At 42.9% G+C, this 12,649-nt stretch overlaps 1 protein-coding gene across 1 annotated transcript; it reads right to left on the bottom strand.

Annotated features, from left to right (window-relative positions):
• Positions 1-9,384: 9,384 nt before the first annotated feature.
• On the bottom strand, positions 9,385-10,598 carry LOC139302001 (nucleoredoxin-like protein 1). The gene is made up of 3 exons (XM_070925551.1): positions 10,363-10,598; positions 9,844-9,933; positions 9,385-9,706 (listed from the first exon to the last, which is right to left on the bottom strand). Exons 1-3 carry the CDS (start codon positions 10,596-10,598, stop codon positions 9,385-9,387), a joined length of 648 nt encoding a protein of 215 aa, XP_070781652.1.
• Between the last annotated feature and the right edge of the window lie 2,051 nt (positions 10,599-12,649).

Here is a 12,649-nt window from a genome sequence, read left to right as displayed (position 1 = left end):
GATGAGGGAGAGGTGGAGAGATCAGACTTCTGACAGGACAGCGAGAGCAAAAGCTTTATTGGCTGAAACACTTTTTTAATAACCACGGTGTCAAAAGTTTTCTCGTTGCTGTCGATAATATTTAAGGCTTAAGAAAGGATTTTAGAAACACACAACAGTGCCCTCTGTGACTGCGAGCCCGTTTCAGACCATTGACCTCTACAGCTCCCAGAGGGCTGAGGCCTGCATGCCGCAGTCAAAGCCACTTACAGGGGTTTAGAGCCTGTATGTTTGTCTGGTCGATGCGAGACTCTGGGGAATGGAGGTGTCGCCCTCTGTCAATCATTTGCTTGTTGCAGGCAGGAAACACAGGCGACGCTCAGGGCCAAGTTCAAAGCATGAGGACCTGCACTGCATGTTGAACACTCCTGAGAGCGTTAGGGTTTATACTGTATGAAGGAAATGGGAGTAAATTGCTTGCAGATATAAACAGAACGTGTTTTGAAAGTCATTTTCAAAGTCATCCACTGTTTTTTATGATGTTAGCCATCAGTTTTCACACACAGCCCTCTACTAAAATACCAAACTGAATAAATATCTGTGATACTAGCACATATAAAGATAGATAATGACATATATACATATATATAGAGATATATACATACATTGCATTTGGCAGACAGAGATGGTTTGTGAGAGGGTTTTGCGTGAGACGTCATTTGATTTTCTTTCACCTAAAGAATTGAGCCTCTTCTAAAGACTGTGGGAAGGTTGATTAAACATTGATAAGTTTCCTAACATATTCATCAAAACCGTAATCCTGCCCTCAGCACACGCTCTCCGTGTTAAAAGCACACAGAGTCTTGGTTACCTGTATGCACTTTCTCTGTATATGACAGTGGTGGGGGAAGTATATAGATCCTTTACTTAGGTAAAAGTACTAATACCACACTGTAAAAACACTCTGTTACAAGTAAAAGTCCTGCTTTGAAGATGTTACTTTAGTAAAATTATGTAAGTATTATCAGGAAAATGTAGTTTTAAAAGTAAAAGTATGCAGAAAGATGTCCCCTGTGACTATTCTACTATTATATATTATATCAGTAGATTATTATTACTCATGCCTTCATGTAAAAGCAGGATTCTACTGTTCGAGTTAGTTGAGGTGGAGCTGCAACTAATGATTTCATTATGTATTAATCTGCCACTTATTTTCTCCATTAATTGATTGATTGTTTGGTTTGTAAAAATTCAGAAAATAGTGAGAAATACCGTCACAATTACCCAGAGCCCAAAGTGACACCATCACGATGCTTGTTTTTTTTTCCAACCAACAGTCCAAACCTCAAAACAAATTCAAATTCTTAAAATAATTAAAAGGAAAAGCAGCGAATCTGAAATGACAGAAAATGACTTGGCAACTATTTTGAAAGTCCACTAATCGTTTCAGCTGTGCAGTTTATTTTATAACAAACGAAACTATGACGACCTGATCATGTGGGCCGCGGCTGCCTCTCCCTCTGGTGCGTGAGAGGTCCGTGTTGTTGACTGCGTGGTTGCAGGAGAGGCTGCTCTGACAGACAGTGTGTAAAACGCATAATTGTGAATTGTTAATAACTATTAGATATAAATGATCCTGGCCACTCAAATGAATGCAAAACAGTAGTATATATACAGACTGGCTTTCTCTCAGCACCCCCAACTGGGTCTGACTTCCAGCGTCCCCTGCTCCCCTCAAGACCGCGGGGGCTCCCTTCTCAGCGGGACTCCAGTGTGAGTGACGGGGGACAAAATCCACAGCAAAAAAAAAAAGTAATGTTGATCCGAAGCGAATATGGAGCAACATCAGTGTGTGAAGAAAACAGTCCAGATGTGCCTTGTTAGGTTACGGTAAGGTCCCGCCCAGTCAGAGGTGGGCGGGACCTTACAAGGCACATCTGGACTGATGTGAGAGATGAGAGAGAATCCCACGTGAACGACTTGCGAGAGGTCACGTGAGGATTCAAATCCTGTGGATTATAGCACCACATCCATCCATCCATCCATCGTAAAGGCGTCCATGTTTGTTCGGTTTGCAGGCGCTTCTTCTGTATTGTGTGCCAGACATATCGAAGCTTTCAGGTGAATCACATTTTGTCCTAAATACCACTTGGATGTTGACTGTAACTGTAATGATTAGGCAATCGAGAATCTGCAACTATTTTGATAATAATTAGTCATTTTTTAAAGCAAGAATTGCCCACGCCTGCTGGTTTCAGCTTCTCAAATGTTGCTTTTCTTTTATAATGTTGAAAACAAAACAAGACATCTGAAGACATCACCTTGGGCTGCAGGGAAGTATGACAGGCACCTTTCACTATTTTCTGACATTTCATAGACAGAATTAATTATTAATTAATCGTTAGTGGCAGCCTGTTGTTGTCGAGGGCTTGGACTTCATTTGATTTGGAGGATTTGTTAACAGGTCAGAAACTCATAATTACGATAAAGCTTTTGGACCTGAACGTGGCATTAGCCCTTCGTTTGCTGGAGCAAGGTGCAGGTCTGCAGGGGTCCACCGTGTTAAATGTAAGACTTTTTAGGACCTTTTTAACACCACATAGCAATTTAATCATTACCTGTTTCAGGATCAAAATATGAAAGTATGATGGGAAAACCAGTAGAGACGTTAGGACCAATAAGTATTCATCATTATCCGTTTTGTCAGTACTACATTCCTACTGTAGCTGGCAGTAGTGAAGGTCTGATGGTGCTGAATGAACTGCCTCCTCCAGCACAATCCCACCTTTTGTTTAAAGGTGCAATGTTTCCTGACAGCCTGCAATTTGAATTTTATAACAAACATTACTGTCTACGGTAAGAGAAAATATTTATGCTTTCTAAGGCTTTTTCTTTTTGAGGAAGCCAAATTCAACCCTTTTCAATACCTGCAGATACCCTGGTTTGATAGTAGACGTCCCCTTGTTGTTGTTGCTCCCTTTCCTGTCGACTGTAAACTAACTTAGTTAACATTGTTTGTCATCATCATTGTCGTTATTTCTCATTGAACTGCCATGGAGTGATGTGGTATTTGTACTTACTTCAACATTTAACAATCAAGTATTATTTTCTGTCATCTGTGACAGTCATCAGGTATAAAGAGAAGTGCAAATTATAAATGAGTTGAGTCTCTGCTCCTCGTTCACATGGAGAGGCTCGTTAACTAGAACCAGACACTAGAAACCTTCCTAGAGTTGCAATCAAGTGACTAAAAGTTTGTGTTTTTAGTATGAAATGACTTGTCTTGTGTTGACCGTTCAAGCCTCATATTGGCTTCAGCTGAACTTTACAATGCATTTTGGCACAGAACGAGGACTGTAGATATTGCTTCCCATCTCTTACATTGGAGTGTATCTCTCTCTGTATCTGTTTTTTTGCATATCGAGCGGGGAAGTGAGATCCGATCACAAGTGGTCATTCAAGATGCATGTGGAGACGCATGTTACTGCCAGGTGTGTACAGACGCACCTGGAGCTGTCCACTTGTGATCGGATCACCCAGGACGCATGTTGATACCAGGTATGTAACGGAACAGGCTCTAAGTGTAGTAGGTTGTTGTGGGCAACTCTGCAAATCAAAGAGCAGAACTGCTTTATAGAAATATTGGATTTTTGTATTATTTTTGCATAACTGTGATGATGAACCTTATTTGTTGAGTATTTCATTCACTGGATCAACTGAAAACATATACCCCTGTCTGATTATTTTATCCATAAACGGTACCGTGATATAAAATTGCTATTGTTCACCTGGCCCTCTCCTACACAGGAGGAACAATTACAGCAGCTAATAACTCTTCTAAGGCACATCTGGGCCTGTAAGTATTGTGATACTCTAAGACAGATTGGAAAAAAGTTGATTCATCCTCTCCAATATCACACTGTGTTGCTGCGATTAAGCCTCACTCACTGCTCGACGTTTTCACAATAAAACAGCAGGGAAATGTTCCAGGTCAAAAAGATATTTCTAGTTCCTGGAAAATGTAAACTCTGATATGTGAAGCGACCGGGAACCAAATGTCTCCGGTTGGTTAATTAGTCATAACAGATTGCTAATGTTGAACACATGACACATCTACAGTTATATATGAATTTAGCATTTAGCTCCAAAGGGGTGCGTATGTGAGCTGTTCCTGCTCTTACTGCATTGTCTTAGTGGAAGTATAACATGAGAAACCTTCATGTTTTTACGTTTATGACGTTAACATTCAGAAAAGTACAAACGTGGCTTTAGAGCAACCTCGTGCATCAGACGTAATCTCCAGCTTTTACTTATTTCATAGTGCTTTTCCATCAGATAAAGCTCAGCAAGACCTGAACAGTTATGTGCAAAACATATTTGAACAAACCTCTGCTCGGTCTGTCCTGTCCTGCCTCATGGTACTAAATGTGATTTGTGTGTCAGCACAACCTGTTACTTTAACAGGAGCTTCAACACATCACCAAGACCAAACTGCTAAGACAAAATGTCATGGCTACAACAACTACCTCTGCTTCCTCTGAAATCACTGGCGAACGTGTGACAGAGCAGAGCCGAGTGCATCCAGTAGCTTTTGTTTGCAGGAAGGCCGAGCAGGCTGGATAAGAGGTTTGGGAAATGTGACGACATGTGCCGTGAGATTCTGCAACAACGTGGATAAGATGGAGGCTATCCCTTGAATATCTCTGTAGATTTAAACCACAAACATGGGATTTTAAGATTTTATTCATCAATGTGATGATCTGCCTTGATTGGTCTGGATGAACCAAAGGTAAAAATTTCTGTCTGATTATTTTATCATGTATGTGGTGAACCTCTGTACCCGATGAGTTTGGGCTAACACTGTACTTTTTCTAAATGTAATGAAGAGAAGCAATTTAAAGGGAGATTCTACAGTGTTTTTGGACTCAGCACCAAGACACCAAGACCCACTGATGTCTTGGTTAATTCATCCAAACAGTTTCTCAGATGGGTTTTCAGAAACTTTACTGTACCACGATATGTATCAATGTCATGGTTTTAAAAGCAATATACCGTGATAGAAAATTGCAACCACTACGCGCCCACAACATGGATGACCAAATAGGCTGCCACTGTTCATTTCCCTCCGCCACAACAGTCCGATAAGCTCAGATACTTATATCACTGAACTGTAATGCTGCCGTCAAGCCCAGGAAAACACAACTTTAAGCTACACAGCAATATTACAGCAAATCGCTGATTGACAGAAAATTAATTTGCAGCCATTTTGATCACCTGATTACTTATTTCAATCATCTTTAAAGCAAAAATGCCCCAAAAAAATCACTGGCGTCAGCGTCTCAAATGAGAGGATTTGCTGCTTTTCTTTATCATGTGATTTTTTTGGTCATACATGATCAAGGTGTTTGATTGTTCGTCAAACAAAGCAAGCGACTTGATGTCACCTTGAGCTTGGGGAAACATTTTTTCACTATTTTCATTTTTCCTTTCATATATGAAACCTTCATTGTCAATTAATCAGCCAGCTTTTGGGGGGGATTAATCGATAATGAAAATAATCATTAGCTACAGCCTTACAGTATTGTGATAAGGTGATGTCAAATCTCGTATCTCGATATTGATATTACACTGATCTTTCCGCCCCCAGCTCTGAGCAGGCCTGCATGAACAAGCAAGGCTGACTCAGTGTGTCTGACTGATGCAAGGAGACATGATAGGAACCTGCGTGAGGTGGTCCAAACAGAAAAGAGACAAATATGGAGCGTTTTACAAGTCAAATGACAGCAGATCCATCCAGCCTCTGTGACTGCGTGTGTGTGTGTGTGTGTGTGTGTGTGTGTGTGTTTGTCTGAGTGGTTTAAGCAAATCAATTTGCTTTTTTTCTCCTCAGTGGTTGATGTAAATTATCCCTACATGGAAACAAACCTCGTAATCTTTGTTTTCTCTTTCCCATCTAACATGCACAGCACAACCACACACACACACACACACACACACACACACACACACACACAACTAGGTGAGTCACCTTATTAAAATGTGTGTTCACCAACATTTCTACATATAAATCCGTTCAAATCAGTCATCCTTTTCATCTCTCCCACACAAAACCTTCTGTCTGCTATTAATATGACACACACACACAATACTACACGAACAATACTTTCACACACACACACACTCAAGGTTACAAATGTATCAGACATTCAGCCTGACAGAAGAGCAGGAGTCCTGTCAGCCACTGAGCTGTTTCCGCCTCCATCCTCCCCTCCGCCTTCCTCCTCTTTCATTCACCTCCCTTCTCCTCTGCATCTCTCTGGCCTCCTCCACTGACCCAGTCCTCTCATCCCCTCTTTCTGAAATATTGATAACGGACTCTCACTCCCTTCCCCGATGTCTCCTCAGGTGTTCCCATCTGTGGTGAATCAGGAAACCAAACCAGCAAACATTCACACATTCCGTGCGTGTGCGCGCGTGCGTGTTTACACCACTTTTCACTGCAGCACAACCAGACACTGCAATGAAGGTGTGTGACAATGAACATAATTCCCACAGACCCCTCTGGTGGGCCAGCGTGGGACACCCTGAGTCATCACGCCACTTTCTCCCTGCACTCCACTGAGGCCCACAGGAGGCTAATCACGTGCCCATGAATATTTCACAGCACTCATGCCTCTCACTCCTCTATACTACTGACCCAGCTTCTTTAATGGCAGCCTGAAGCATGAGGCCCGGCACATCAGATCCCTGTCCCTCAGTGATCAGATGGCCCATGACAGCAGCAGCAGCAAAGGAGCAGGGCACCTTTGAGAGAGAGACAGAGAGACAGAGAGACAGAGAGAGGAGGGGCGGGGTGCCTCCTCCTAGCCTACATCCATATCTTACCGTCAATCCTCCGGTTTCTCTCCTCCTCGTCCTCCTCGCTCACTGCGTCTCCCGCATCCCGTCTCTCCGCGCCCTCACGCACCCACTGTACTCTCCTCCCTTTCTCCCGCTCCGCTCTGCCCGATGCATGAAAAAAAAAAATCCGATATTCAATGGGGAAATGGTGGTGGGCGATACCTGCTGGGCTATACGGCAGTCATTAGCGCGATGTGTCCAACAACAACTGGGCGTCCTCCTCCTCCTGTGATCAGTGCGCTGTGTCGGGCTCTGCTCCGCCGGACCTCACACCCTCCCTCCGTCCTGTCGAGGCTCGATGTCTTCCCCACTGTGCTGTGTGACTGTGCGTCACGTTGGTATCATAATTCCCACGGGTTTCATGCCCAGAGATGGTGCGGGAACGGGCCTTATAGCTCCGATGGATGAATGGAAGAAAATACTCGATCACACGCGAAAACAAATAATTAGGCGCAAACGAACGCACAGACCCGCGCTGCTCCGTCTCCCTCCGTCGATTTCTACAGCCCGTCAAGCCCAGTCGTCGGTTGTCATCGTCGACCATATGCTTCCGATATTACATTCTTGCATTTAATGGCAAATAACGTCGACGTGATAGCAGCCGCTTTGCATATCCTTGAAGAATCGTGATGAGGCGCAGCAGCATATCAGGACATGGACATGGGGGAATGTCAGGCTTTTAAAAAACAAAAGCAGGGATCGTCTTATAAAATGATGCTGTGATAAAAAATAAAATAAAAAAACCCAAAAAGACAGCAGCTGGACGACCAGGAGAGACGAGGTTTTTCCGCTCCTGGCCTCGCCTTGCATCCGTCCTTCTCTCTTCTTCTTCTGGCTGTCTCTCTCTCTCTCTCTCTCTCTCTCTCTCTCTCTCTCTCTCTCTCTCTCTCCCTCTCTCTCCCTCTCTCTCTCTCTCTCTCTCTCTCTCCATCCGCTGGTCCGCTTGTTGCGCGTTCTGCACTCGAGAGCGCGCAACGCGTGTGTGTGTGTGTGTGTGTGTGTGTGTGTGCGTGTATATGTGTTTATGTGCGCGCGTGTGTACGTGTGCAGAGAGAGGCGGGGAGGGGGGGTCGACTATATTATCAAGGTCTGAGTGAGCAACAATAAGCTGCTGTGTAGGCAAAAGAAGAGGAATATGGAATAAACAGCGGCTCATGTTTATTTAGGCCTCCGTGTCTTTTTTCACAGGTCTGACCGGCTGAGATTCAGGTTTAGCATTGACGTTTCTCCAGTGACAAGAGCGCGAAGCCATTGTGGATGCCGTGCAGCCTGTGCAGCAGGCATCCAGCAAGCACTCGGGCATTTGCAATATTCCCATTAACCTTATAGGAAGAGCTTTGCTTCCAGCAGCTCTGACAGAGCATGTTGCCTGTTTGTCAAGCTGTCGATAACACTATCACTGCCATTTATCCAACACATCAAACCAATCAACCAGTCACACCTTGACGACACCTGATGACATTCTGGTTTCATCATCTGTCTCTGCAGATGCATTTATACCCCATCTGCTCCTGCCATCACTGTCAAAAAAAAAGCACTCCACTGCTCTTCCTCTTTGCATTTTGGGAGTAATGGCAGCATATAATTAAGGCTCAGGCCACTCAGAAGATAGAAGAAGGAAGAAAACCTAGTCTGCTGAGAACTGACTGATCAGATAAAAGCATCATCCATGCAGTTTACATGTACAAGGAAGTGTGCAAAGGCTAAACACAGTCCTCGGTATGAAAGAAGACGAGTCAAAGGAAATCACTGATTATATAGAAAAGCCAGTTTCTCCATAATTTCACTCGTCTCCCTTTGAATAGCTCTGATTGCATCTTGTGTAGTCGACAAAGAGGAGCCAGACTTCATAAACACTCAAAGCACAACAGTCACTAACAAAATTATTTTAATGGTGCTGAATAATTCATTGATTTCAGATTATGCACAGTGTGTTTTGATTGGATGCTACAAATTATCAGGTGAAAAAGAAAAAGAAAAAAACGTGCATTGCACTACAGAGCTGTGTTGTTGAAAATGGGGAGATGGTTAGAATAATCTCCTGGGTGTCATAAAACAAGCCATAATGGCAATACTTGGCTCAGAGCTAACCTTGGCTTGACTGTGCTCTTGGCAGCATTCAAAGACATTAAAGACAGCCAATTCTAAGCTGAGGTCAGCATTGGTTAGCAGCATTCAGTGTCCCTTTAGATAGTGTTTTACATTACTTTTTATTGGTTGTTGGCATATCTGCACCCACTTATGCCGGAGCTATGTTTGCAGTAAGGCCACAGCCGTTGCCTAGTGCTGATATAGAAAAGCAAAGCGAGTCAAAGTATAAGGTCGGTTTGGCATTTCTACTTCTTGAATAGAATGATAAATGTCTGCATTTTCTGACATTCATCTGTGAAAAGGGGTTTTGTTTGGCTGAACAAAGCTGTGTTACATTGGCAGCATCAGTAGAAAAACTTTTAGGGAGTCTTGTGCTCTTGTTCTTGGTCTCCATCATGTAGGTGACCCTTCTCCCTATTTTTCCACCTCCTCATCTTCATCTCCTCCTCCACCCCATCCTCTGCGCCTTTTCTTCCTCTTTTTCTTCTTCTCATCCTCCACCTTGTACTTGAGCCTTCTCACAGGGTCGCTCAAGCTGCGCATGGACTTCTGTTCAAAGTCCTCGTTGATCATGAAGTTCCTGTCGATGAGCTCTGCTGCTTCCTGCCAGTTGCGGTAGCAGTCTGTGCCGAGGCAGAGTATCTCCTCCACGGCGTTGGGGATGAGGATGGAGCAGTCGGGACGCAGCACCACCACTGTGGGAAGCTCCTCCACATTAAACATGGCCTCCAGCTCCCTGTGGACACACACACACACACACACACACACACACACATTGGCATAGAGCTAATGGCTTTGTACAGCTAGGTATATTTACATTGCCGTCATCCACCAGCAGGTTGTGCACACAACTAACTGGCCAATCCCACACACCTCCTGTAGGGGTCCTCGAAGGCCAGGAACAGGCACTTCTTGGGAAGCTCTTGGAGGAAGCTTTCTTGCTGTTCCTCTGACTGGTCCAAACTGACAGATGAAAGAAAAAAAGGAAGACCAGGTTGCTGGGAGATATGGGATGGACAGATAAACTCCAAATTCACAAAATCTATCCAAATATTGGTTTGATTGTGTATTCCTATCCTTCGGAGGACATTTGGTTCTCATAAAAACAGAAATACATGACAAGGCAATGCCTGAGAAAGAGAAGGACTGTTAAAATCATTCCATCTGAGGATATTTTACTGGTCCTTATTATTTCCAGGAGACACAATGGGATTAATATACTGTGTGTACAAGGCTACATTTACACATTACTGTATGCAGGGCTGTGGTTGGGCAGTTGACTACATAGAGTTTAGGTTTGGGGGTTTGGGAATAACAACACCTTATTGTGTGTCTCTGTGTGTGTTTGTGTGTGTGTGTGTGTGTGTGTGTGTGTGTGTGTGTGTGTTGTACCTAATGTACAGGAGAACCAGCTGAGCGGAGCGATCCACGTAGAATTCATCTGTCAACCGTTTGAAGAAGTCCGTGAGCGTGGGAGCAAACTGCTGGCAGCTCTCACATGCAGCAGATGCAAAGAAGAGCAACAGGATGCGGTTCTGCAGGCGCATGACAATCTCACGTTCTGTGTCCAGCTCATCCTGGTCCTTGTTGTTCTTCACCAGGACCCGGTCAATGAACAGGTCCACCATGATGAAGTGTCGCAGGAAGGAGGACTGGGGCTTAGGAAGGTACAGGGAGGAATGAAAAAAACTGTTTATATACATTGGTTTAACATCAAAAATGCACAACATAGTGTATAGTGAAAGGAAATAAACAAAAACAGGTACTTTTCACATGCATATCAATGCCCAGCATGAAGAAAGCACAGCCTAACAACCATAAGACTCATGAGAATCTTTGAAAAAGGTTTATCTTGCGTACTGTATGGTTTATAAACTCTAAAGTCTATAAATTAGACTGTATGTACTCCACTCAGTCAGACATACAAACCTCCCATTAATCATATGAGCCCATCTTGCTTGCCGTTAAACCGGATAATCCTCACAGTTGCTTACCTCTTACAAATATTATCTCCCCTTGAGGCCACAAATCCAAAAAGAAAACAGCCTTCCAAGTATTGTGTTTTTTCTTTCCTTTTCAACTCTTCCTGGCTCGTACTTGAATCAGTTCCCAGCCTGTCAGTTCATATCATGTTCACTCATTGACTGCGTCTCCTTCACCTTGATGGCAGTAACTGCTCACTCCCTCTTCCTTTGTGTCTCTGTGCTCCACCTCCCCTCCTCCGTCTGGGAGGGAGGGATTGAAAGACAAGGTGACAGAGGGACAAGGGACATGAAGTGCTCACAGTGATTGTGTGTGTGTGAAGGCAGTGACTGAGCGAGAGAGCATAGAGATTACAGAATGAGAGACGTGCTTCAAAAACAAAAAGACCTCAATGAAGTGGGCCACAGTGAGACCTTTATTATTCAGTAACTAACGGAGGAGCAGAACCGCAGGGAATATGTGGTTAGTGATAGTCTGATTCACTCCACTGGGAAAAGCACAATATAGCCATGAAGCCACAGCAGTGACATACAGACAATTGTATGTTTAACTACAAAATAATGCTTAAAAGACATAACATGTACACTGTGCTTGACAAAATATTCATTTCAATTTTAAAACACCAGCAGGCGCCAGCGCCAAAGGTTTTGTTTTAAGCTGCATTTTTTTTTTGGCCACTTGGGGGCATAAAAACTCCACAAAAGGCTGAAAAACACAAAGCCATAACATATCGTCACCTTGTGTTAGGTAGCGTTTGGTTAAACATTTGGTTTTTTACACATCAAGCAGACACAGAGCAACATTATCATTCATTTAAAGTTGTGTTTCTGGATGAAAGTCCAATATTCACTCTCCTTTTAGCTCTGCTTTGGTCTCCACCAACTCAACTTATGTAGGTCTTTAGCTGCAAGATGTTTGACTTTCTTCACCAGTTATTCGCCAAACTTGTATGTTTGACTTTTGTTGCAATACAATAAGCTTAAAGAGCTGCACAGTTGTGTTTGTCACCAAGAGTAACCCCTTTCTCGCTATTTGATCCACTGTTAATGCACAAATATTGATTAGTGGAATTGGGATTTGGGGGCTAAATGCTTCTATAGAAATGATTTGAGACATTTACTCTACACGTAAATGTTTCTGTGTTTGAAAATAACTTTAGTCAACTTCAGTCTTTCGTTGACAAAGTAATAAGACTCAACTCTGGATCATAATTTGGAAATAATAATAATAATAATAATAATAATAAGAAGAAGAAGAAGAAGAAGAAGAAGAAGAAGAAGAAGAAGAAGAAGAAGAATACAGGCTCCATTAAAATATTCAATATGTAGCAGTGGTAACAGTAATAATAGCATATCACAGAGAAACTCAATCTTATCTCTTTGTTTGATCTGTGCAGGGAAGCACAGTTATGTTACGCTTCTACATGCCAATATACTTTACCTCTGGCAATACAACAAAGGAGCTCTTCTCAGTGTGTATTTTTTTTTATTCTGCTGTACATGCTATTACAGGCAGAGAAAATATTTCTGAGTGTGTCTTAAAGAGCCTGTAAAATGCTGCAGTATCAGTAACAAGGATTTAAGTATTTATGAGGCTGGACTTGTAGAGGTGCTGCAAGACAATCAACACAAAAGGCTTTGCCAATTATATATATATATATTTATGTATTTGTTTTTTTTGTCTTGATTGTTTCTCT

This window comes from Enoplosus armatus, chromosome 2, assembly GCF_043641665.1.
Source record: "Enoplosus armatus isolate fEnoArm2 chromosome 2, fEnoArm2.hap1, whole genome shotgun sequence".
In the NCBI taxonomy this organism is placed as follows: domain Eukaryota; kingdom Metazoa; phylum Chordata; class Actinopteri; order Centrarchiformes; family Enoplosidae; genus Enoplosus; species Enoplosus armatus.
The sequence above is the reverse complement of the archived record's forward strand: the minus strand, read 5'-3'. Positions and strand labels throughout refer to the sequence as shown.